Below are 26,554 nucleotides of genomic sequence, written 5' to 3' on the forward strand. Positions count from 1 at the left end.
GCCTGGATGTCAGAGTGAGACTCCGTCTCAAAAAAAAAAAAAAAAAAAAAGAAAATTCAGGGGGAAAAATTAATCTGAAAGAATGATCTCTTCCTTTCTTCTCTGGTGGTTTCTTATCTCCACTCTAGTGTCGCCTATGACGGAAAGAATCACAAATTTTAGCATCTTGAGGACCGAATGGGCCCTGAGGCTTTCCTACTCCCTATGTGTGCAAATAACATTCTGAACCCAAAGGCAGAATTTTACATTTATATAGTTGTGTGGTTTCTTCTCATTATTCTAGTCTGTCAAGAGACTTCGAATCCTAACCTGTCATCAAAATATAAGTTAACCTTCCTGGGTTTTTCTTTTTTTTTGAGATGAGTCTCGCTCTGTCACCCAGGCTGGAGTGCAGTGGCGCAATCTCTGCTCACTGCAAGCTCTGCCCCCGGGGTTCACGCCATTCTCCTGCCTCAGCCTCCTGAGTAGCTGGGACTATAGGGGTCCGCCACCACGCCCGGCTAATTTTTTTGTATTTTTAGTAGAGATGGAGTTTCACAGTGTTCGCCAGGATGGTCTCGATCTCCTGATCTCGTGATCTGCCTGCCTCGGGCTCCCAAAGTGCTGGGATTACAGGCGTGAGCCACCGCGCCCAGCCCCTTCCTGGGTTTTTCTTATATGCAAATTTGTAAGTATGTCTTCATTCAAGTCATTGTTTAAGAAAAATTGTTAGTTTTACCCAATTTCTTCTCACTGAACTTATGCTTTCTTTTGTTGCTTTTTTTCTTTAAGTATGTATAAACTATGATAATTTTAGAATTTTGCGAAAATTTATGTCAGGTTCAACAATAATAATAATTTTTGCACCTGTGTTCACGTTTGCACAACAAGGAAAACCTTTGCCTGCCTTCCCTTTACCACTCTCCATGACTGCTCAAAGATTTCTGAGAATGAATGGGGGTTCGTATCAAAATGCTTTCCAGTGTCTCAGGATGTGAGTCATCTGGCCTGGAGGTGTGAATTAATAAAGCATCCAGCAGTCCTCTTTTCCTAGTTGGGCTTTAAATTCCCTCTTGATGCTTGTTCTTAGTTTCAAAAACTTATTTCTTGATAGGTAGGATGAAAACAAGTTTCTTTAACATGATACCATTTTCTCTAAACAGTGATGTTTGTTGTACCCTTGTAACAACAAGCAGTGCTCCTCGCTCATTTTTGTTACTAGTTTTTCCAAGACTCATTAGGTTAGGACTCTGTTGGATGCAAGTGACAGAAACTCAATTCATAATGACTTAAGCAAAAAGGAGAAGTTGTTATGAACTAGGGCAATTCATTGATTAAAAAGTAACTTGCCAGGCCAGGGGTGGCGGCTTGCACCTGTAACCCCAGCACTTTGGGAACCTGAGGTGAGCGGAACACTTGAGGTCAGGGGTTTGAGACCAGCCTGGCCAACATGGTGAAATCCCGTCTCTACTAAAAATACAAAAATTAGCCAGGCGTGGTGGTGGGCACCTGTAATCCCAGCTACTCGGGAGGTGGAGGCAGAAGAATTGCTTGAACCCGGGAAGTGGAGGCTGCAGTGAGCCAAGATCGCACCACTGCACTCCAGCCTGGGTGACAAGAGTGAAACTCCGTTTCCAAAAAAAAAAAAAAGTCACTTGCCAAATGGTGAATTCACCAAAGGTCATCTGCTGAATGACTAGTTTGCCAAATTTACCACATTTGCATATTTAACAAGGCTGACTTTTGTTTATCCAATTTTTGTTGGACGAATTAGCAGGGTCAATGGGGGCTGTGAATACCTGGGGTTCTTGGGTCTTCAGCCTCTCTCTCACCCTTTAGCCTACCCCTTCTTGGCCCCCTAGTCTTCCCCTCCCTCTGCTCTTCAGCCTCCCTTCCCTGTGGGATTGGCGGCCCAGATGCACTGGGCACAGACTCTCCTTTCTTCCCTTCTCTCCTCTGTTCCAGCTACTTCCAGCTGCAGCAGCAGGGCCAGAAACAAACAGACCATTCCTTAAACTGTTGTTATGAAAACAAAATGAAAAGCAATCAATTAGAACTTTGTAGAAATCCTCAAAAACTATTAATTGCCAGCTCACCTAGCTGAATTGTATACTTTCCATTTTTGGTAAATCTATAAATTTGGTAAATTAGATAATTAGTCATCTGGCAAATTTGATAGAAGAAAGCTAAATATCAAATGGAAAATAACAAAGAGGATTTCAAATTTTAGGATAAGCTAAAGTCCCCATAGGAAATGCTAAAATCTGTCGATTTTGATAGTTGCTGGTTGGAAAGTGTGTAGAGCTACCTTTCAGGAAAAATGTGGATCTGCATGACCTGAAATGTAGGTTGCTTGTTTCTGACAGTCAAACCCTAGTATCTGGCACTGCTATCTGGGAGGAGTCCCTTTAAGAGCGTGATGCCTGATAAAAGACACACGTGCTTGCTAGTTGTTTGGAAGCATCTGACAGAGGGATGTCCTTCCCTGATCGTTCAAAATAAACTCCAAACAGCATACCTGTACATTCGAGTGAAGTCCATTTTTTTCTGCTACACTTAAAAAGACTAAACCAACCCAAGAGCCTTAGTTTTTTTTTTGACCCTGAACATGTATTAAAAAGCTGTTAGAAGGGACATATTCAAGGATTTTTTTCAAGACTAGTTTTTGGTAACTTCACAAATTTTTAAAAGTTCCATAAATTGGTATTGAGCAAACTGACTTCTGGTGAACTAATTTTTAAAATCCATTTAAAAAACTGTGGCAAAGGCTGGGCATGGTGGCTCAGCCTGTAATCCCAGCACTTTGGGAAGCTGAGGCAGGTGGATCTCTTGAGGCCAGGAGTTTAAGACCAGCCTGGCCAATGTGGGGAAACCCCATCTCTACTAAAAAAATTAGCTGGGCATGGTGGCACATGCCTGTAGTCCCAGCTACTTGGGAGGCTGAGGCAGGAGAATCGCTTGAACTCAGGAGATGGAGGTTGCAGTGAGCCGAGATTGCACCACTGCATTCCAGTCTGGGTACAGAGCAAAACTTTGTCTCAAAAAAACAAAAACAAAAAGCAAACAAAAAAACCCAAAACCTGTGGCACCCCACTGTCTCACCAAGAGAATAAAATTCATCCTCCCAACAATTTCCAAGTGTACAGTAAAACAGTGTCAACCATGTGCACATTTGTGAACTGGATTTTGACAAATTGGTCTGCTTCAGGTCACACAAAATCAACAAAGGGCATACAGTCTGATGGCTACAAGGTGGCTGGCCTCCTGCGGAGGCAGACCTGGGGCTTGGATGTTTCAGGTCCTGCTTCACCTCGAGTCCTGCTGCTCCCCGTGGGTTCGCTATGCTCTATGCTGTTCTCTCTTACTGAACCCAACTTCTCACCTTTGGAAACATGTTGAGCCACAGCTCCCAAGCGTTTTGCCTCCATGCATAGGAGAGTCAATGAATTATAAGTCTTCTCTGATCCAAAGCCCAAAAATCTTGAGGGACAGGGAAAGCGGTCCAGGTTGGGTCAGATACTACCTGTGCCCTATAGTCAGCTCTTGTCAGGGAGTAGGGTGATGTAAGGATGTGGTGCTTCTCGTCGGACCATGCAGAAGTGTGACAGGGGAGAGGAAGGTCCCAGAAGAAGGGGTTACTGGGCCAAACAATAAATGCCCCCACACTCAAGCTCCGCCTCCTCCCCAATTTAACATTTCCATCATTCATACTGTCCCTTGAGAATCTGCTCCCCCTATGAATGGCTGTAGAACAGGAGGAAGCTTCTTTAACATCTTGCTTCCTTGCTGTCCCTGAAGGCAAAAATCTAGGTCCTTCTCATTCTAGGGATTTTTATTGCTAATTACTATAGGGGTGGCAAAATAACAAATTTCAGGGGAGCTACAAAAGCTAAAGAATTTTGTTATAGTTTTTACTCCATGACGATTTTTGATTCCTGGTTTTATTACTGAGGTTTCTCACATCTGCCTTTGTAACATCTCTCTCACTAGCTCTTTCTCTGTTCAATTAACTTTTTTGGCATGTGGGGCCCACAGATGTATTACATATCAACTAGTGTTCCTCAAGTTCCCACTTCCCTTAAGTGAACAATTATTTTGCATTCTTGAGCATGTCCAGGCTAGGCGATAGCTGTGTCATCAGGCTTTGTCTTGTTGGACAGTTTTATATTTTTGTATTTATTTCTCCCCATTACTTATATGTTAAAGTTCAAACAAGGGAGGAGACCACCTCTCATATTGTCTTATGCCTAATTTCTGCCTCCAAAGAAAGAAGAAGTAAAAACTAAAAGGCAGAAATGTAATCCACAGGCAGATGGCCCAGCACTCTGCCCTGGGCCTGGTAGTTAAAGATCAGCCCCTGACCTGAGTGCTTGTGTTATCTATGGATTCCAGACATGGCATGGAAAAGCATCGTGAACATCCCTGTCCTGTTCCATTCTAATTACCGGTGCACGCAGCCCCCAGTCACGTACTCCCTGCTTGCTCAATCGATCACGACCCTCTCACGTGGACCCCCTTAGAGTTGTGAGCCCTTAAAAGGGACAGAAATTGCTCACTCGGGAAGCTTGGTTTTTGGAGACATGAGTCTGCCGATGCTGTCAGCTGAATAAAGCCCTTTCCTTCTACAACTCGGTGTCTGAGGGGTTCTTGTCTGTGGCTCATCCTGCTACACAATTTCATTGGCATGGGCTTTTATAAGCTTCTTATTTTTCCAGTCTCATTTCTTGCTACAGCCCCTTTGGTCCCCTGCAATCACCCAATTCTCCAAATGTACCAGCTCCACCAAGTTGTTGCATATTCTGCTCCCTTCTCTGGGGAAAATCTCACCTCATCCCCGAGCTGATAACCTCCAACTAAACTTGAAGACCCAACTGGGTGATCATTTGCTCTGCCAGGGATCTCCTGACTCTGGTAGGCAAAGGGGGCTGGTTTATCCCCTGTGTTTCCATGGCCTTTGTCCATGGTTTTATTATAGTACGTACTGGGCAGTATAACATACACGCTGTCTTTTCATGGGATTAAGAGTTGTTTGAAGGGAAAGGACTGGAAAGGACTGCAGGGTTCTTCTTGGTATCCCTCCTACCACCCGTAGCCTGACCTGTGATGGGTGCTTAGTGCATGCATGCTGAATGATGGTATAAAAACAGAACAGTGTTCGTCGCAGATAAAACACTTCACTGACTATATTATGCTTATATAAACTCCTGATTCCAGTATAGCTGCTAAGACCTGAAATAAACACATTAAGAGAGCTTTTTAAAAATCGCATTAAGTTGAAGAGTTATATCTGACATTCAATTTAGAAAAAAATTCCAACAGACAGCACGAACCAGGGTATTATTCACTAATCATTTGGTGAATTCATGAATACCTCACAGGAAGATCTCTGTTTTAACATATATTGTGAAGTTTAGAGCTATGGCCTTTAAAAAGTAATATGATTACTCTACAGGTACAATAGCTAGCCGTGGAAACGCTGAAAAGATCAGTTTTCCAGTATTTTTGGATTCAATCTTTCAACATAAAAGGCAATGATGAACACGTCACAAAGCAAATAAGAATCTTTGATCTGCACAAAAATCCCCAGAAAATCTCCTGTCATCAAAGCAGGTAAAGCTGAGGATGGCTGTGCCCCTGCACATCCTCTTGGTGAGCTTTGCCCAAGGGCAGCTGCTTCTCAGTGCAGATGGGCACAGTGCACAGGGAGAGATGGAAAGTCAGTAGACTGCTCACAGTACACAACAGCTGTTACATTTTAACACTGTTTGATTTTTGTCCCAGCTTAGTCACACTGAAAACCTTTTAAGATTTCTCTCTGCACTCTTTTGTGTATAGCAGGTGGGCTGAGTGTATATAAATAGGTTAAGTTCATTATGTGGAAGCCTGCTCTTCGCAGGTGGGGTTTCCTAGCTGGAAGTGGGCAGGTGGGCCCTCACTGCGAACTTCTTAGGGTAATTAAAAACCATTGCTTGGAATGACAGGCAGCTCTGTCTAGCACAAGTGGATGTGGTAAACAGGATCCTGGTTCTGTGTAATTTCTCTGTAATCCTCCACTCATTTCTACTCTCCATTCCTTCTTTACCCCTATTCTCTGAGCCTCAGCCCTCTTTCCACCCCCTCTGTATTTACTGGGGCAGTAGGGAATGTTTCTTTTGCACTTGTCAGCAATTTCAAAAACATGAATCTTTGGTGATTTCATTAAAAAAAAAAAACCTACTTTCATCACAATGGCATCAGCAAATTGGCCATGTGAAAACATGATGTGCTCATTCTGGTCATTTTCTATGTCAGTTCATGAAACCAGTGGCTGTCAAGCTTCAGCATAGGGATCACCTGGGTAGCTTACGAAGAATGTAGGTTCCTGGAGAGTCTGATTTACAGGGCCTGGGATGGGCCCGGGGAGCTGCCTTTTGAAAAAACACCTTCAGGTGATTCTAATGCATATGGAGCCCACACTTTAAGGAGCCCTGATAAAGAAAGACTGTCTTTGTCTTTTTCATGCCTGCATGCTTCTTAATTTTATGGAAATACCATGACGTATTTAACCATGTTTGTTTTGATAAACTTTTATATGGTTTGTTATGTTTTCGCAATTAAAAACAATGTGATACCATTTGTTTTTCTTGCCCAGGACCGTGTATCACTTCCGCTCCTTTCCGGAAATGCTGGCCCCATACACTTTGTCCCCAGTCACTCCCACCCCACTCTGCCTCGCTCTCTTCCAAAACATGCTCTTCCTCAGGTTTTACTGGAGACTTCCATGTTCTTGGAAGACACCACTTCTTTGGGCAAAGTGACTGTCACTGGGGTAGGCGTCTTACCCATGCCATGACAATGATTATTCTGGCCACAGTTATTGAGTCAGTGGGAACAGTGGGTTTTAGGACAATGGCCCAGAGAACATTCTCTTAATTTCCCACTGGTAGCAAAGCTGGAAAAGGAGATATAGAGTTTCCAGTCATGTGGAAGCCACCATTACAGGAGAGTGAAGCTGGTAAGACAAGAGATGTGAAGATGAGAGATGGAGATTGTGACAGCATTTGACTCCTGGATCATAGCAGTTCCTCCTCCAAAGGGCCCCAGCAGCAGGCTTTCTGAGGCTCGTTTGCCTGATAAACACAAATGACAACTTGGTTGGGCATATCATTTTTGCTCTCTAACCTTTTCTCCTTAGAAGACTAAAGATGTTGCTCCACAGGATTCTAGCATTTACTGCTGCAGTACAGAAGATGGAGGGTATCTTAATTTTTGTTCCTTTGTAAGAGAATCTCATTCCACTCCCAGGTCTGTGTGTTTAATACACACTTTGTAGTTTCAAGGATTAACTATATACATAATTATATATAAAAGGAGAGTTATATATATAGGCCGGGCACGGTGGCTCATGCCTGTAATCCCAGCACTTTGGGAGGTTGAGGTGGGTGGATCATGAGGTCAGGAGTTTGAGACCAGTCTGCCCAACATAGTGAAACCCCGTCTCTACTAAAAATACAAAAAATTAGCCGGGCGCGGTGGCGCATGCCTGTAATCGCAGCTACTTGGGAGGTGGAGGCAGGAGAATTGCGTGAACCTGGCAGGCACAGGTTGCAGTGAGCCGAGATCATGCCACTGCACTCCAGCCCGGGCAACAGTGTGAGACTCCGTCTCAAAAAAAAAAAAGAGTTATATATATTAAAAGGACACCAGTCTTGGTGTTCTTACATAAAGGGGCATATGGACCCTTCGGGGCTCTTTCTTATAGCCCACTTGTTTGTAGCCAAAATCATCATTTCTCAGCTTTTAAGCTGGAAAATTACATATATATTATATATATGTAATTATACATATGTATAGTTAACCCTTGAAATTAAAAAAGGTCATCATGATAACAAAGTAGGTTCTCTGGAGCTTCAGAAAGGTGCATTCAGTACAGACATATTTTCTTTTTGTATGTTTTAAATTACCATACTTTATTGAATATAAGATGCCGTCTCTGTAAGATGTACCCGTATTTTGTATATTGCTAAGAAAGATAACATGTTGCCCATTATAACTGTAAATTCTGCACACTGAGAGACTTCAAACTTTCCTTTCACATCAATTCTATTTACTTCAATATCAACTGTGCCATTTTCAGATTTTAATGTTGATTTACGTTTTAAAATATCTTTCCTTACTGCATTCAAAGAATTGAATACTTTTGTTTGTTTCTCAGCCAGCACACTCTTCATCTCAGTCTGCCATGTAATCTTGGGCCTGTTTATGTAGAATCTATGCTTTCTTGAATTTTATGCAGAGTATAAGCAGATGGTTTCTGTAATATAAATTTTATATTATTGGCCTTTTCAGAAATAGGCTTTTCAAGTCTTATAATATCTATATCCCTCTTACTGTTAATATCTTCCTTTATAGGCCTCCCAACTAAGGAGACATCTATGTAGTTTTGGTGTTCTTACATAAAGGGGCATATGGGTTTTTCGGGGCTCCTTCTTATAGCCCACCTGTTTGTAGCCAAAATCATTTATCAGTTTTTAAGCTGGAGAGCTGGCTTGTGTGCAGACTCTAGTTGTGGTTTCAAAGTCTTCTACTTATTATGAAACTGCTGATCTGAGCAGGAATTCCTACATCCTGCTTCCTTGTCAGCTCATTGACAAGGAGAGTCTGAAATTATTTCTAATTCTGTAGTTGTTAAAGAAAAGTGAATGGAAAGCTGCAGCCCCCAGCATTCAGCATACTCATGGCTCTTCCAGCCCACAGCCCTTTTAGTTGCTGATTTAATATCTTGAAATGCTTCTTCCCTTCTGTCCCACATGTATTACATTGCTTAGAGCTGTAATCCTGGAATCAGTCAAGAAAAGAGACATTCATATGGTGGTATGAGGGCTGGCAAGTGGCAGGGATAGCCAGAGGTTGGTTAACGGAAATAAAATTACAGCTAAATAGGAGGAATGAGTTCTACTGTTCTCTAGCACTGCAGGCTGAATATAGAACTCTGTATCTGTAATCCTATCTGTAATTGGTCACAATTAACAATTTATTGTATATTTTCAAATAGCTAGAAGAGAGGATTTTCAATGTTCCTAATGAAATGATAAATGTCTGAGGTGATAGATATGTCAATTACCTTGATTTGATCATCATACCTTGTATACAGGTATCAAAATATCACTGTATCCCATAAATATGTATAATCATTGTATCAGTTAGAAAAATAAAAAAAGGAAAAGAGGTATTCATAAAGGGAAGGAAACTATTAGAAGAATTTTTCCTTTCTTTCACACAGGAGAAGGATTGAGTTACCGTCTTCTGGTGGGCAAGGTGCATCTGTCAGTAGGAAGGGCTAGAAGCATCCCACCATGAGTGGGGCCTATCAGTAAGCAATTCTGTTTAACAATGCATATTCAACAGTCACTTACAGGGAACCTTCTGTGTGCCAGGCACTGTTTTGGGCACTAGGGAAACTGCAGGGAACAACAGAAATAAAGTCTCTGCTTACATAAAGCTTGTATTCCAGTTGGAATATATACAACACACAAGTAAAGATACAGCATGTCAGGTGGAGATGAGACCCATGGGGAAAGATTAGGGGGATTTGGGGACAGGGAGTGTTGGGACAGGGTGAATTGCTATTCTCCATAGGACAGTCAGGGAAGACCTGGTGAGGCAATACATGAGCAGGGGTGAAGGACGCCCCTCTCGGTAGGTCCAGGATTGAGTCATATTTCTAGTTTCCAGCACTACAGAAAGCTGGCCTTGCTTCCTGTGTTTTCACGTGTATCTCTACTGGAAGGCAGAAGAGAGTGAACTGTGGCCACTCACTTTTCTGTCTCTCATAAATCAGGTGCCTTCAATAATTATTTTAAATAGCTCAAATACCCTAAATTTGACAGACCAAAATTTAATCAACCAGTCCTCCATAGCTGGCAATTTACACGGCATACCTTTATTTTGCTTATGGAATATAAACTATCAAAATGAGTGGCCAGGCATTCAAAGAGAGCAGTCTGGGAACACAGATCAAGGGCCATGGAAATGGGTATTCAGGGTCGGGGCAGAGGAGCCTCACTGCGGGAGCAGCAAAAGGCATGAGCAGCAGCCATGCTGGACGGGGAGTGCCAGGTGCTGAGACCTTTGGGAGGTGGCCCCATCCTCTGCTTCCTTCACCTCTTGTCCTGAGGCCTCACCTCCCCTGGCTCCTCACCTGTACTGCATTGACAGTGACAGCAATGTGCAGCCACCAACTGCTGGCCTGCTTATCGGTGTGGGTCTCCCCATGGCTCTAAGTGTGAGTTAAAAAGAACATACACAAACTACAACTGAGTAGCTGGTCGAATGTTCAGTTAAATCCAGTAACAGTGCTCCTTTAATTAAGCAGATATTAAAGAAGAACAAGAAGCAGATGGCATTGATTTCTGGCTTTCATCCACAGAAACAGAACAGGAAAAATAAGAAATTTTAATGCCTGCAATTGGAGTTATACTGAGGTTTCCAGCATCCAGACAGGCAAATGCCTGGACAGCTGCTTAGGGCAGATGGGTCCTTTGACAGCTTAATACTGCAGAGTTTCTGGTGATTTCATAGTTAGGGCAGCCAACATGAGACCATCTGTTTAGTAGTGGGCAGAAAAGCTCAGTACCAGCAGGTAGCTGCTGCTGAGAATGAAATGCAAACCAAAAGTCAGTCACACTCAAAACCTCTGTAAACCCCTGGCACTACAACCACAGAAAAAGAAACCTCACCGTAGGCTCATGTGATATATACAACAACAAGACCATACAGAAAGATAACATTCCAAGAGGCTATATTTGGGATTGTTTCAAGATATTGAAATGCTATGAGAGATTGTTCACTTGGACAGTTCTTCTGTTCTTTTCTACTTTTCTAAGCAGGAAAAGAAAATAAAAATGAATTCAGAGCCACCTATGATATGCTCAAAAACTAGCTGCCACTAATTATTAAAATGAAAAAAGTTTAGATCAGTAACATATATATTGGTCGCAGAAGGTTTACCATGAACAACAAATAAATCTCCCTCCTACCTCTTTCTCCCTCCTTCCTCTTTCTCCCTGTACTGAAGTATCTCAGTTCCCTCTCTAGAGACAAGCACTGTTATCCATTTCCTGAATATCTTCCCAGATATAGTCTGTATTATACATAATCACACGTGTATATACATATCTATCTGTACCTTATCTATACATTGTTTAGTAGGAGAAAAAGGCAAGGTACAGATGGTATGTGTAGCACATCACCATTTTTGTAAGAAAAATTCGTACGGAGATAACTATATGTCTATCTATCTATCTATATATCTACCTATAATATAGTTATCCAGTGACAGATACGGATATTTTTTGGTTCAACTTCTTGCTGGGCGCCTGTAATCCCAGCACTTTGGGAGGCTGAGGTGGGTGGATCACCTGAGGTCAGGAGTTCAAGACCAGCCTAGCCAAAATGGTGAAACCCCATCTCTAATAAAACTACAAAAATTAGCCAGGCGTGGTGGCGGGTGCCTGTAATCCCAGCTACTCAGGAGGCTGAGGCAGAAGAACTGCTTGAACCTGGGAAGGCAGAGGTTGCAGTGAGCCGAGATTGTGCCACTATACTCCAGCCTAGGCAACAGAGCGAGACTCTGTCTCAAAAAAAAAAAAAAAATGGAGGCAGTTCCAAGATGGCCGAATAGGAACAGCTCCAGTCTACAGCTTCCAGCATGAGTGACACAGAAGACGGGTGATTTCTGCATTTCCAACTGTGGTACCGGGTTCATCTCACTGGGGCTTGTCGGACAGTGGGTGCAGCCCACCGAGTGTGAGCTGAAGCAGGGCGAGGCATCGCCTCACCCGGGAAGCGCAAGGGGTTAGGGTCCTAGCCAAGGGAAGCTGTGACAGACAGCACCTGGAAAATCGGGTCACTCCCACCCTAATACTGCGCTTTTCCAACGGCCTTAGCAAATGGCACACCAGGAGATTATATCCTAGCCTGGCTGGGAGGGTCTAACGCCTGCCCACGGAGCCTCACTCATTGCTAACACAGCAGTCTGAGATCGAACTGCAAGGCGGCAGCGAGGCTGGGGGAGGGGTGCCCACCATTGCTGAGGCTTGAGTAGGTAAAGAAAGCAGCCGGGGAACTCGAACTGGAAGGAGCCCACCGCAGCTCAAGGAGGTCTGCCTGCCTCTGTAGACTCCACCTCTGGGGGCAGGGCATAGCTGAACAAAAGGCAGTAGAAACCTCTGCAGACTTAAATGTCCCTGTCTGACAGCTTTGAAGGGAGTAGTGGTTCTCCCAGCATGGAGTCTGAGATCTGAGGGACAGACTGCCTCCTCAAGTGGGTCCCTGACCCCCAAGTATCCTAACTGGGAGGCACGCCCCAGTAGGGGCAGACTGACACCCCACATGGTAGGGCACCCCTCTGAGACAAAGCTTCCAGAGGAACGATCAGGCAGCAATATTTGTTGTTCAGCAATATTCGTTGTTCTGCAGCCTCCGCTGCTGATACTCAGGCAAACAGGGTCTGGAGTGGACCTCCAGCAAACTCCAACAGACCTGCAGCTGAGGGTCCTGACTGTTCAAAGGAAAACTAACAAACAGAAAGGACATCCACACTAAAACCCCACCTGTACATCACCATCATCAAAGACCAAAGGTAGATAAAACCACAAAGATGGGGAAAAAACAGAGCAAAAAAGCTGAAAATTCTAAAAATCAGAGCATGTCTCCCCTCCAAAGGAACGCAGCTCCTTGCCACCAACAGAACAAAGCTGGATGGAGAATGACTTTGACGAGTTGAGAGAAGAAGGCTTCAGACGATCAAACTTCTCCGAGCTGAAGGAAGAAGTATGAACCCATCGCAAAGAAGCTAAAAACCTTGAAAAAAGATTAGATGAATGGCTAACTAGAACAACCAGTATAGAGAAGTCCTTAAATGACCTGATGGAGCTAAAAACCATGGCACAAGAACTACATGACGAATGCACAAGCTTCAGTAGCCAATTCGATCAACTGGAAGAAAGGGTGTCAGTGATTGAAGATCAAATGAATGAAATGAAGAAGAGAAGCTTAGAGAAAAAAGACTAAAAAGAAACGAACAAAGCCTCCAAGAAATATGGGACTATGTGAAAAGACCAAATGTATGTCTGATTGGTGTATTTGAAAGTGACGGGGAGAATGGAACCAAGTTGGAAAACACTCTGCAGGATATTATCCAGGAGAACTTCCCCAACCTAGCAAGGCAGGCCAACACTCAGATTCAGGAAATACAGAGAATGCCACAAAGATACTCCCCGAGAAGAGCAACTCCAAGACACATAACTGTCAGATTCACCAAAGTTGAAATGAAGGAAAACATGTTAAGGGCAGCCAGAGAGAAAGGTCGGGTTACCCACAAAGGGAAGCCCATCAGACTAACAGCGGATCTCTTGGCAGAAACTCTACAAGCCAGAAGAGAGTAGGGGCCAATATTCAACATTCTTAAATAAAAGAATTTTCAACCCAGAATTTCATATCCAACCAAACTAAGCTTCATAAGTGAAGGAGAAATAAAATCCTTTATAGACAAGCAAATGCTGAGAGATTTTGTCACCACAAGGCCTGCCCTACAAGAGCTCCTGAAGGAAGCACTAAACATGGAAAGGAACAATTGGTACCAGCCACTGCAAAAACATGCCAAATTGTAAAGACCATTGATGCTAGGAAGAAACTGCATCACCCAACTAGCAAAATAACCAGCTAACATCATAATGACAGGATCAAGTTCATATATAACAATATTAACCTTAAATGTAAACGGGCTAAATGCTCCAATTAAAAGACACAGACTGGGAAATTGGATAAAAAGTCAAGACCCGTCCGGGCGTGGTGGCTCACGCATGTGATCCCAGCACTTTGGGAGGCTGAGGTGGGCAGATCACGAGGTCAAGAGATCAAGACCATCCTGGCTAACACAGTGAAACCCTGTCTCTACTAAAAATATAAAAAATTAGCCAGGTGTGGTGGTGGGCACCTGTAGTCCCTGCTACTTGGGTGGCTGAGGCAGGAGAATGGCGTGAACCAAGGAGGCGGAGCTTGCAGTGAGCCGAGATCGCACCACTGCACTCCAGCCTGGGCGACACAGCAAGAGTCTGTCTCAAAAAAAAAAAAAAAAAAGAGTCAAGGCTCATCAGTGTGCTGTATTCAGGAGACCTGTCTCATGTGCAGAGACACACATAGGCTCAAAATAAAGGGATGGAGGAAGATCTACCAAGCAAATGGAAAACAAAAAAAGGCAGGGGTTGCAATCCTAGTCTCTGATAAAACAGACTTTAAACCAACAAAGATCAAAAGAGACAAAGAAGGCCATTACATAATGGTAAAGGGATCAATTCAACAAGAAGAGCTAACTATCCTAAATATATATGCACCCAATGCAGGACACCCAGATTCATAAAGCAAGTCCTTAGAGACCTACAAAGAGACTTAGACTCCCACACAATAATAATGGGAGACTTTAACACCCCACTGTCAACATTAGACAGATCAATGAGACAGAAAGTTAACAAGGATATCCAGGAATTGAACTCAGCTCTGCACCAAGTAGACCTAATAGAGATCGACAGAACTCTGCACCCCAAATCAACAGAATATACATTCTTCTCAGCACCACGTTGCACTTATTCCAAAACTGACCACATAGTTGGAAGTAAAGCACTTCTCAGCAGATGTAAAAGAACAGAAATTATAACAAACTGTCTCTCAGACCACAGTGCAATCAAACTAGAACTCAGGATTAAGAAACTCACTCAAAACCGCTCAACGACATGGAAACTGAATAACCTGCTCCTGAATGACTACTGGGTACACAACAAAATGAAGGCAGAAATAAAGATGTTCTTTGAAATCAATGAGAACAAAGACACAACATACCAGAATCTCTGGGACACATTTAAAGCCGTGTGTAGAGGAAAATTTATAGCACTAAATGCCCACAAGAGAAAGCAGGAAAGATCCAAAATTGACACCCTAACATCACAATGAAAAGAACTAAAGAAGCAAGAACAAACACATTCAAAAACTATCAAAAGGCAAGAAATAACTAAGAACAGAGCAGAACTGAAGGAGATAGAGACACAAAAAACCCTTCAAAAACATCAATGAATCCAGGAGCTGGTTTTTTGAAAAGATCAACAAAATTGGTGGACTGCTAACAAGACTAATAAAGAAAAGAGAGAAGAATCAAATAGACACAATAAAAAATGATAAACGGGACATCACCACCGAACCCACAGAAATACAAACTACCATCAGAGAATACTATAAACACCTCCACGCAAATAAACCAGAAAATCTAGAAGAAATGGATAAATTCCTGGATACATACACCCTCCCAAGACTAAACCAGGAAGAAGTTGAATCCCTGAATAGACCAATAACAGACTCTGAAATTGAGGCAATAATTAATAGCCTACCAACCAAAAAAGTCCAGGACCAGACAGATTCACAGCTGAATTCCACCAGAGGTACAAGGAGGAGCTGGTACCATTCCTTCTGAAACGATTTCAATTAACAGAAAAAGAGGGAATCCTCCCTAACTCATTTTATGAGGCCAGCATCATCCTGACACCAAAGCCTGGCAGAGATACAACAAAAAAAGAGAATTTTAGACCAATATCCCTGATGAACATTGATGCAAAAATCCTCAATAAAACACTGGCAAACTAAATCCAGCAGCTCATCAAAAAGCTTATCCACCATGATCAAGTGGGCTTCATCCCTGGGATGCAAGGCTGGTTCAACATACGCAAATCAATAAATGTAATCCAGCATATAAACAGAACCAAAGACAAAAACCACATGGTTATCTCAATAGATGCAGAAAAGGCCTTTGACAAAATTCAACAGATCTTCATGCTAAAAACTCTCAATAAATTCGGTATTGATGGGATGTATCTCAAAATAATAAGAGCTATTTATGACAAACCCACAGCCAATATCATACTGAATGGGCAAAAACTGGAAGCATTCCCTTTGAAAACTGGCACAAGACAGGGATGCCCTCTCTCACTACTCCTATTCAACACAGTGTTGGAAATTCTGGCCAAGGCAATCAGGCAGAAAGAAATAAAGGGTATTCAATTAGGAAAAGAGGAAGTCAAATTGTCTCTGTTTGCAGATGACGTGATTATATATTTAGAAAACCCCATTGTCTCAGCCCCAAATCTCCTTAAGCTGATAAGCAACTTCAGCAAAGTCTCAGGATACAAAATCAATGTGCAAAAATCACAAGCATTCCTATACACCAATAACAGACAAACAGAGAGCCAAATCATGAGTGAACTCTCATTCACAATGGCTTCAAAGAGAATCAAATACCTAGGAATCCAACTTACAAGGGATGTGAAGGACCTCTTCAAGGAGAACTTCAAACCACTGCTCAATGAAATAAAAGAGGACACAAACAAATGGAAGAACATTCCATGCTCATGGATAGGAAGAATCAATATCGTGAAAATGGCCATACTGCCCAAGGTAATTTATAGATTCAATGCCATCCCCATCAAGCTACCAATGACTTTCTTCATAGAATTGGAAAAAACTACTTCAAAGTTCATGTGGAACCAAAAAAGAGCCTGCCAAGACAATCTTAAGCCAAAAGAACAAAGCTGGAGGCATCACGCTACCTGACTTCAAACTATACTATAAGGCTACAGTAACCAAAACAGCATGGTACTGGTACCAAAACAGAGATATAGACCAATGGAACAGAACAGAGCCCTCAGAAATAATAACACACATCTACAACCATCTGATCTTTGACAAACCTGACAAAAACAAGAGATGGGGAAAGGATTCCCTATTTAATAAATGGTGCTGGGAAAACTGGCTAGCCATATGTAGAAAGCTGAAACTGGATCCCTTCCTTACACCTTACACAAAAATTAATTCAAGATAGATTAGAGACTTATATGTTAGACCTAATACCATAGAAACCCTAGAAGAAAACCTAGGCAATACCATTCAGGACATAGGCATGGGCAAGGACTTCATGTCTAAAACACCAAAAGCCATGGCAACAAAAGTCAAAATTGACAAATGGGATCTAATTAAACTAAAGAGTTTCTGCACAGCAAAAGAAACTACCATCAGAGTGAAAAGGCAACCTATAGAATGGGAGAAAATTTTTGCAATCTGCTCATCTGACAAAGGGCTAATATCCAGAACCTATAAAGAACTCAAACAAACTTACAAGAAAAACACAAACAACTGCATCAAAAAGTAGGCGAAGGATATTGAACAGACACTTCTCAAAAGACGACATTTATGCAGCCAACAGACACATGAAAAAATGCTCATCATCACTGGCCATCAGAGAAATGCAAACGAAAACCAAAATGATATACCATCTCACACCAGCTAGAATGGCGATCATTAAAAAGTCAGGAAACAACAGCTGCTGGAGAGGGTGTGGAGAAATAGGAACACTTTTACACTGTTGGTGGGACTGTAAACTGATTCTACCATTGTGGAAGACAGTGTGGTGATTCCTAAAGGATCTAGAACTAGAAACACCATTTGACCCAGCCATCCCGTTACTGGGTGTATACACAAAGGATTATATATCATGCTGCTATAAAGACACATGCACACGTATGTTTACTGCGGCACTATTCACAATAGCAAAGACTTGGAACCAACCCAAATGTCCATCAATGATAGACTAGATTAAGAAAATGTGGCACATATACACCCATGGAATACTATGCAGCCATAAAAAGGATGAGTTCATGTCCTTTGTAGGGACATGGATGAAGCTGGAAACCATCATTCTCAGCAAACTATTGTAAGGACGAAAAACCAAACACCGCATGTTCTCACTCATAGGTGGGAACTGAACAATGAGATCACCTGGACACAGGAAGGGGAACATCAGACACCGGGGCCTGTCATGGGGTACAGGGAGCGGGGAGGGATAGCATTAGGAGATATACCTAACGTAAATGACGAGTTAATGGGTGCAGCATACCAACATGGCACATGTCTACATACGTAACAAACCTGCATGTTATGCACATGTTCCCTAGAACTTAAAGTAGAATAAAAAAAAAAAAAAAAAGAAATCTCGTTTCAACTTCTTTACACAAATGGTGGTATGGTACACACACCATTCTGTACCTTGCCCTTTTTTCCTATTTGGAAAAGGTTTTATATCAATATAGATAGAATTATCTTGTTCTTGTATTGGTAGCATTTACAATGAACAAAAGCATATTAATGACTCTGAGAGGTACTGCAGTAAAGAAACCTGTTAGGGCCAGGCACAGGAGCTCACGCTTGTAATCCCAGCACTTTGGGGGGTCAGGGTGGGTGGATTGCTTGAGGCCAGGAGTTCGAGACCAGCCTGGCCAACATGGCCACATCCCATTTCTACTAAAAACACAAATATTAGCTGGGCATGGTGGCACACGCCTGCATTTCCAGCTACTCGGGAGACTGAAGCATGAGAATTTCTTGAATACATGAAGCAGAGGTTGCAGTGAGCCGAGATTGCACCACTGCACTCCAGCCTGGGCAACGTAGTAAGACTCTGTCTCAAAAAGGAAAAAAAAGAAACCCGTTTGACTTCATTAGCATATCCCAAATGTATTTGACTTTGGGTCTTCCTACCCCATGGTGGAATTTTTGATTTGTGGAATACAGCCTGGACTTGCTGGTATCAGATGTTTCTGGATGGTGTCTCTTCTGACTGGTCTGTGCTTGAGCCATACTGGTTGTTACATATTCTTAATGTCACCTTTTGGAAGGTAGAGGCATAACCTGGACATATTTTGGGTTCAGTTGCAAACCACTACAATAAAGTAAATACCACAATAAAGCAAGTCACACAATTTTTGTTTTTTTTTTTGGTTTTCCAGTGCATATGAAAGTTGTTTACATTATACTGTAGTCTATTAAGTGTGCAATAGCATCATGTCTAAATACTGCACATACTTTAATGAAAAACAATAAAGAAAGTGTGATTTAAAAAGAATATAAGCAAACTATAACAGAGAAGATTAAATCCAACGAGAGTGCTCCTTTAATTACGTGGATATTAAAGAAGAACAAAAAATGCTAAAAATACTCATGATCATCTGAGTCTCCAGTGAGCTGCAATCTTTTTGCTCTTGGAGGGTCTTGTCTTGATGTTGAGGGCTGCTTACTGATCAGCATGGTGGTTGCTGATGGTTGGGGTGGCTGTGGCAATTTCTTTAAATAAGATAACCATGAAGTTTGCCACATTGATTGACTCTTGCTTTCATGAAAGTTTTCTCTATAGCATGCGATGCTGCTTGAGGGCATTTTACCCATAATAGGATGTCTTTCAAAACTAGAGTCAGTCCTCTCAAACCCTGTCACTGCTTTATCAATTAAGTTTATATAATATTTTAGATGCTCTGTCATCATTTCAACAACGTTAACAGCATCTTCATCAGGTGTACATTCCATCTTAAGAAACCACTTTCTCTGCTCTTCCATAAGAAGCTACTCCTCATCCATTCAAGCTTTATTGTGAGATTGCAGCAATTCAGTCACATCTTCAGGCTCCACTTCCAATTCAAGTTATCTTGCTACTTCTACCACATCTGCAATAACTTCCTCCAGTGAAGTCCTGAACCACTCAAGGTCATCCACGAGAGTTGGAATCAACGTTTTCCAAACTTCTGTTAGTGTTGATATTTTGACCTCCTCCCATGAATCACGAATGTTCTTAGTGGCATCTAGAATGGTGAATCTTTTCCAGAAGGTTTTCAGTTTACTTTGCCCAGATCCATCAGAGGAATCACTATTTATGGCAGCTGTGGCCTTATGAAATGTTTTCTTTCTTTCTTTCTTTTTTTTTTTTTTTTGAGACAGAGTCTTGCTCTGTTGCCCAGGCTGGTGTGATCTTGGCTCACTGCAACCTCTGCCTCCTAGTTTTAAGCAATTCTCCTATCTCAGCATCCCGAGTAGCTGGGATTACAGGTGCGTGACACCATGCCCAGCTAATTTTTGTATTTTTAGTAGAGCTTGGGTTTCACCATGTTGGCCAGGCTGGTCTCAAACTCCTGACCTCGGCCTCCATAAGTGTTGGGAGTATAGGCATGAGCCACTGTGCCCGGCCATGAAATGTGTTTCTTAAATAATTAGGCTTGAAAGTTGAAATTACTTCTTTATCCATGGGCTGCACAATAGATGCTGTGTTTGAAGGCAAAGGAACAACATTAATCACCTTGTACATTTCCGTCAGTGCTCTTGGATAACTAGATGTATTGTCAATGAGTAGCAAAGGAATCTTTTTTTTCTGAGCAGCAGGTCTCAACAGTGGGCTTAAACTATTCAGCAAACTATGCTATAAACAGATGGGCTGTCATCCAGGCCTTGTGTTTCATTTATAGGGCACAGGCAGAGTAGATTTTGTGTAATTTTAAGGGCCCTGGGATTTTTGGAACAGTCCATGAGCACTGGCTTCAACTTAAAGACACTAGCTGCATTAGCTCCTAACAAAAGAGTCAGCCTGTCCTTTGAAGCTAGGCATTGACTTTCTCCTCTCTAGCTATGAACGTCCTAGATGGCATCTTCTTCCAGCGTAAGGCTATTTTGTCTGCATTGAAAATCTGTTGTTTCGTGTAGCCACCTTAATCACTTATCTTAGCTAGATCTTCTGAATAACTTGCCACAGCTTCTCCATCATCACTTGCTGCTTCACCTTGCATTTTTATGTTACGGAGATGTCTTCTTTTCTTAATCCTCATGAACCAACCTCTGTTAGCTTCCACTTTTCTTCTGCAGCTTCCTCACCTCTCTCAGCCTTCAAAGAATTTAAGAAGAGTTTAGGGCTTTGCTCTGCATTAGGTTTTGGCTTAAGGGAATGTTGTGGCTGGTTTGATCTTTTATCCAGACCACTCAAACTTTCTCCATATCAGCAATAAGACTGTTTCACTTTCTTATTATTCATGTATTCACTGCAGTAGCACTTTTAATTTCCTTCAACAACTTTTCCTTTGCATTCACAACTGGGCTTTTGTGAATGCAAAGGAGAAGTTCTTGAAGGAAATTAAAGAGGCCCAGCTTTTGGCCTATCTCAGCTTTCAACCTGCCCTGCCCTTCCTCACTAAGCTTAATCACTTCTAGCTTTTTATCCCCCCCCCCTTTTTTTTTTTGGAGACAGGGTCGTGTTCTGTCGCCCAGGTTGGAGTGCAGCGGCACAATCATGGCTCACTGCAACCTTGAATTCAGCCTCCTAAGTAGCTGGGACTACAGGTGTGTGCCACCACACTTGATTTTTAAATTCTTTTGTAGAGATAGATAGTCTCACTATGTTGCACAGACCTTGGTCTAGAACTCCTGGCCTCAAGCAATCCTCTCATTTTAACCTCCCAAAGTCCTGGGATTATAGGAATGAGCCATGATACCTGGCTCATTTCTAGTTCTAAATTAAACTGAGAGATGTGCAACTCTCCCATTCACTTAAATATTTAAAAGCCATTGTAGGGTTATTAACTGACCTAATTTCAATCTTGTTGTATCTCAGGAAATAGGGGAGTCTGAGAAGAGGAAGAGGGACGAGGTTAGTGGAGCACTCAGAACACACACAACATTGATCAATTAAATTTGTTGTCCTACATGGGTACAGTCTGTGATGCCCTGAAACGATTACAGTAATAACAAAGATCACCGATCAAAGACCACCATAGTAGATAATAACAATATAAAGTTTTGAAATATTATGAGAATTATCAAAATTGCTGTGGCAATTTGTTAGCTCCTAACAAAAGAGTCAGCCTGTCCTTTGAAGCTAGGCATTGACCTTCTCCTCTCTAGCTATGAAAGTCCTAGATGGCATCTTCTTCCAGTGTCCAGAGACACAAAGTGAGCATATGCTGTTGGAAAAATGGCGCTAATAGACTTGTTCAATGCAGGGTTGCCACAAACCTTCAATTTATAAAAACCACAATATCTGTGAAGTGTAATAAGGCAAAGAACAATAAGACGAGGTATGCCTGTACTTTATTAAAGATTGTCTTCAAATGTTTAGCAAACATAAAATATGTGGGTGTGTACTTGGAGAGGCAGAAATAACGGGTCCAGACTGAATCAAGACTGCGGGAGGTGAAAGAGAGACTAATTTATACTTAGTTGGTTTTTGTTTCAAGATTCATGTGAAAGGAAATGCCAGGAAAGGTCTGGCTTCAGCTCATGGTGATGAGGAAAAATTTATTCCAGGAGAGGCTTTGTCTTTTTTTGTTTCCTTTTTAAACCATGGAACATTTCAAACATCAGTGTATTTTTCATCGAGAAGTTTGATTTGGGTCTTTTTCGTACATCTTCCATATCTCTAGTTAACTTATAAACATCTGAAATCTAGTTATAATGACTTATAATGTCTGTATCTGCTAATTCTAGTATCTTTGTCTGTTCTGGGTTGGTTTCAAAGGGATGATTCTCCCCCTCATAATGGACTGTATTTTCCTATTTGCATGCTTGTAATCTTTGACTGGATGTCAGACATTGTGAATTTTCCCTGTTGGGGACGGATATTTTTGTATTTTTATAAATATACGTGAGCTTTGTTTCAGGACGTAACTAAGTTACTTGGAAGCAGTTTGATCCTTTTGGGTCTTGCTTTTAAGACTTATTAGGCAGTACCAGAGCAGCATTTATTCTAGGGCCAATTATTCCCCCCTACTGAGGCAAAACCCTTCTGAGTACTCGACCCAATTACCCTGTGAATGACGAAGTTCTTTAGTCTGCCTTGTTAGATCAGAAACTACCCCTGGCTCTTTGTGAGGCTGGGCACTGTTCCCTCTGGTCCTCTTAGCTGGTTCTTTCTTAGCCTTGGGAAGTTTTGAGCCCTTTGCTCCCAACTGCTGACAAGAAAACATCTCAGAATGTATTTTAGGGAAATTATCTAGAAGATAAAGAATTGGTCTGAAGTTAATTCCCTCTCACCTTTGAATTTCCATAATTAACTCAGGGACAAATAAGATTATGTGCCACAACATTATGCTTATAAAATACAATGTGAATTTCAATGTCATGGCAATGATATGATACTTGACAATAAAGGAAAATAGCTAGAAAAAATCAAATTAACCTTTTCTCAAAAAGTCAATAGTAAGTTGATGACTATAACTCTAACTCAAAATTTCAAGCCTGACTTTTCTGGGGGCTGGGAGGCAAGATTTTATCTCTCATTTCCACTTCACTCTTAATTCATAAGATAGAAACACCGAGAAACAAACAAACAAACAAACAAACAATCAAACCAAAAAAATCCTAGCATCTTGAGTCTTCTCTTTACATTTATAAATTTTAAAGAAATTAAAAATCCTTACATACATTAAAGATAGAGGGCATATGCCTAGAAATGTACCTCAGCATGCATTTGCTAGCTAGGAAAAGAAAGCAACTGACGAAATCCACCTCCAGATTTACATATTTCTATCACCTGTAGAAGGCACTTAATAGATCAGAATTTGCTAAATAAGCACCCAGACAGAGATAAAATACTTCAATTTCCCAGGCAAAAACTCTTGCATCCATTAGTACTGGTATCCAAAGTAAGAGTAACAAATTAAAATTCCTTTAATTTTCCATACTTTGCTATAAATATTAGCAGGAAAATAAGCTTGCTTATTTGAGTTATAGACATTTATCACAGAGATGCCTTCTTTATGTCTTTTCCTTACACTCTAAACTTATTTATTTATTTTTTGAGACGGAGTCTCCTTTTGTCACCCAGGCTGGAGTGCACTGGCGCGATCTTGGCTCACTGCAAGCTCCGCCTCCTGGGTTCACGCCATTCTCCTGCCTCGGCCTCCTGAGTAGCTGGGACTACAGGCAACCGCCACCATGCCCGGCTAATTTTTTGTATTTCTAGTAGAGGCGGGGTTTCACCATGTTAGCCAGGATGGTCTTGATCTCCTGACCTCGTGATCCGCCCGCCACGGCCTCCCAAAGAGCTGGGATTACAGAGGTGAGCCACTGTGCCCGGCCACATTCTAAAGTTTTTAAAAATTTTCTTAGCTTTATATTTATTTGGCAGATGGAAAGGAATTTGCAAAAGCCTATGCGTCTACTATTATTTTTGGTAATTACTTTCTTATTTTTCCCCCCACAAATGACCATTAAGTATTATTTTACTTATAGCATCTAAAAGCATTTAATGATAGAAAATATTTAAAGATCCACTTTGATCTAGAATGCAAGGTACAATAACATAAAATAAATGGTCTGTGCAGCCCACCTCTAAAATGATGCTCTATACATTTATCAGCCAAAATGAACACAATAGAATTAGATATGTGGACATCTGATTCCAAATGTGTGTTTGTTGAGAGAAAGAGAAGTCACGTCTAAACTGAAAAAAAAAAAAAAAGAAAAACATACTAAGAAGAATACTTGATTAATTTTAGGAACTCAGGAAATGTCTTTTAGGAAGAAAAAGGAACTACACTTGTATCATTTCTCAGTCACTGATTTTGATGAGTGGTCTTCTCCCAGCAGCAGGTGGGGTTGGGGAGGTGAAGGCAGCATGTCACAAAGAGAGTACTTGACTTTGGATAGACATACCCACCCAAACAATCCATGACCCCTTATGGGAAGAGAAATCCAACCTCTGAAACAACTCCAATAAATAACCAGACAAAATCACTCCCCTGCTTAAAATTATCCATTCACTGGTCCCCGTCACCCTCAGGACCTGCTCTCTGTTTATATTTATTATATCATTGTTCACCCCCCTGCCCCAGGTGTCATCAGAGCTTACTATGAACTTCTCAGGTTATGCCGTGTTCCATCATGACTCCACGTTTTTGCAGTAGTTACTGCCTCTCAGGAATTCTTGTAGTCTTCGTGGACTTGCATACCATCCCAAATCTGCCTTCTAATTTGCTTATGGTCATAGTGGACACACAAACTGATTATACTTGTGGTAAATGAGAAGCTATGATGAGAAGAATATAAAGTGATTTGTCTGTCTTTTGAATTTAATTACATTTGGATCGGCAGTGGAAAAAAAATCACCACTAGGGAAACCTCTCATTGATGGTTCAGCTGGAGGCTGGAAAAATAGAGGACCATCCCTAATCTTGAAAGTAAGCCGGGATGCTAATTTTACCTTCTGTGAAACAGATGATTGAAGTTGTCTTTATGGAGAAAAATAGCTCAATATATTAAAATTGGCACAAAACAAGCTCAGTGATAATTACGATTAAAGATTTCATAGATTTAAAATGTGTCTTAGTTACAAAAATCAAACTTTACCTCTTGAAATGATTCACCAGCACTCCAACAAGTTCTCCAATTCGACTCTCATGGGTTGGCTGTTTGCTGAAGAGGCAGACAATGAGGTCTTTGTTGTCTTTCGTATGGAACACTACAAGTTGGTCCTTTCCATTGGAGACACTCAGACCAGTCAACTGCAAAGAGAAAATGCATGGAAAACTATTAGGATCATTCTCAAAAGAATGAATTAAAAAATACATTTTGGAGCTGGGCACAGTGGCATGTGCTTGTAGTCCCAGCTACTTGGGAGGCTGAAACTGGAGGATCATTTGAGCCCTGGAGTTTGAATCCAGCCTGGGCAACATAACAAGACACCATCCCTAAAAACAACAAAAAACACCACATATTTTCCAAGGGTTTTGCTCAGTGACCCTCCTGACTTTAATCTTTATCAGTTTCACGGAACAAGCAGATGGAAGGAAATAATAAAGATAAGAGCAGAAATGAATAAAATTTGAAATAGAAAAACAATAAAGAAAAATTAATGAAACAGGATGGTTCTTTCAGAAGATCAATAAAACTGATAAACCTCTAGCCCAAAACAAAAAAAGAAGGAAGACCTTATTATCAATATCAGGAATGGAAGACGGGCCATCTCTACAGACCACATAGACATTAAAAGGATAATATTAAAATATTTGGACCAACTCTGTACAAAAACTTATTCAACAATTTAGTTAAAACCAAATAATTCCGACAGGGTGCGGTGGCTCACAGTAATCCTAACACTTTGGGAGGCCAAAGCAGACGGACTGCCTGAGCTCAGGAGTTTGAGACCAGCCTGGGCAACATGGTGAAACCCCATCTCTACTAAAACACACACACACACACACACACACACACACACAAATTAGCTGGGCGTGGCGGCATGTGCCTGTAGTCCCAGCTACTCGAGCGGCTGAGGCAGGAGAACTGCTTGAACCCAGGAGGCAGAGGTTGCTGTGAGCTGCGACCATGTCACTGTACTCCAGCCTGGCGACAGAGTGAGACTCCGTCTCAAAAACAACAAATAATTATTCTAGAGCCACAAAATACAAAAACTCTCCAAGAAGAAATAACTTGAATAATTCTATATCTGTTGAAGAAATTAGATTTATATTTAAAAACATTTTGAAAAAGAAAATTCTGGCCGGGCGTGGTGGCTCAAGCCTGTAATCCCAGCACTTTGGGGGGCCAAGACGGGCGGATCACGAGGTCAGGAGATCGAGACCACCCTGGCTAATACGGTGAAACCCCGTCTCTAATAGAAAATACAAAAAACTAGCCGGGCGACGAGGCGGGCGCCTGCAGTCCCAGCTACTCGGGAGGCTGAGGCAGG

At 41.7% G+C, this 26,554-nt stretch overlaps 1 protein-coding gene across 3 annotated transcripts in view; it reads right to left on the reverse strand.

The window, feature by feature from the left end:
- MYO1D (myosin ID) overlaps positions 1–26,554 on the reverse strand; it is a 379,960-nt gene that overhangs the window by 94,217 nt on the left and 259,189 nt on the right. For all 3 annotated transcript variants that reach the window (XM_023182884.2, XM_023182886.3, XM_023182885.3), the window contains exon 21: positions 25,216–25,370. In XM_023182884.2, coding sequence (XP_023038652.1) covers positions 25,216–25,370 — 155 coding nt within the window. The remainder of the gene's footprint in view (positions 1–25,215; positions 25,371–26,554) is intronic.

The sequence above is a fragment of the Piliocolobus tephrosceles genome, chromosome 16 (assembly GCF_002776525.5).
Source record: "Piliocolobus tephrosceles isolate RC106 chromosome 16, ASM277652v3, whole genome shotgun sequence".
In the NCBI taxonomy this organism is placed as follows: Eukaryota; Metazoa; Chordata; class Mammalia; order Primates; family Cercopithecidae; genus Piliocolobus; species Piliocolobus tephrosceles.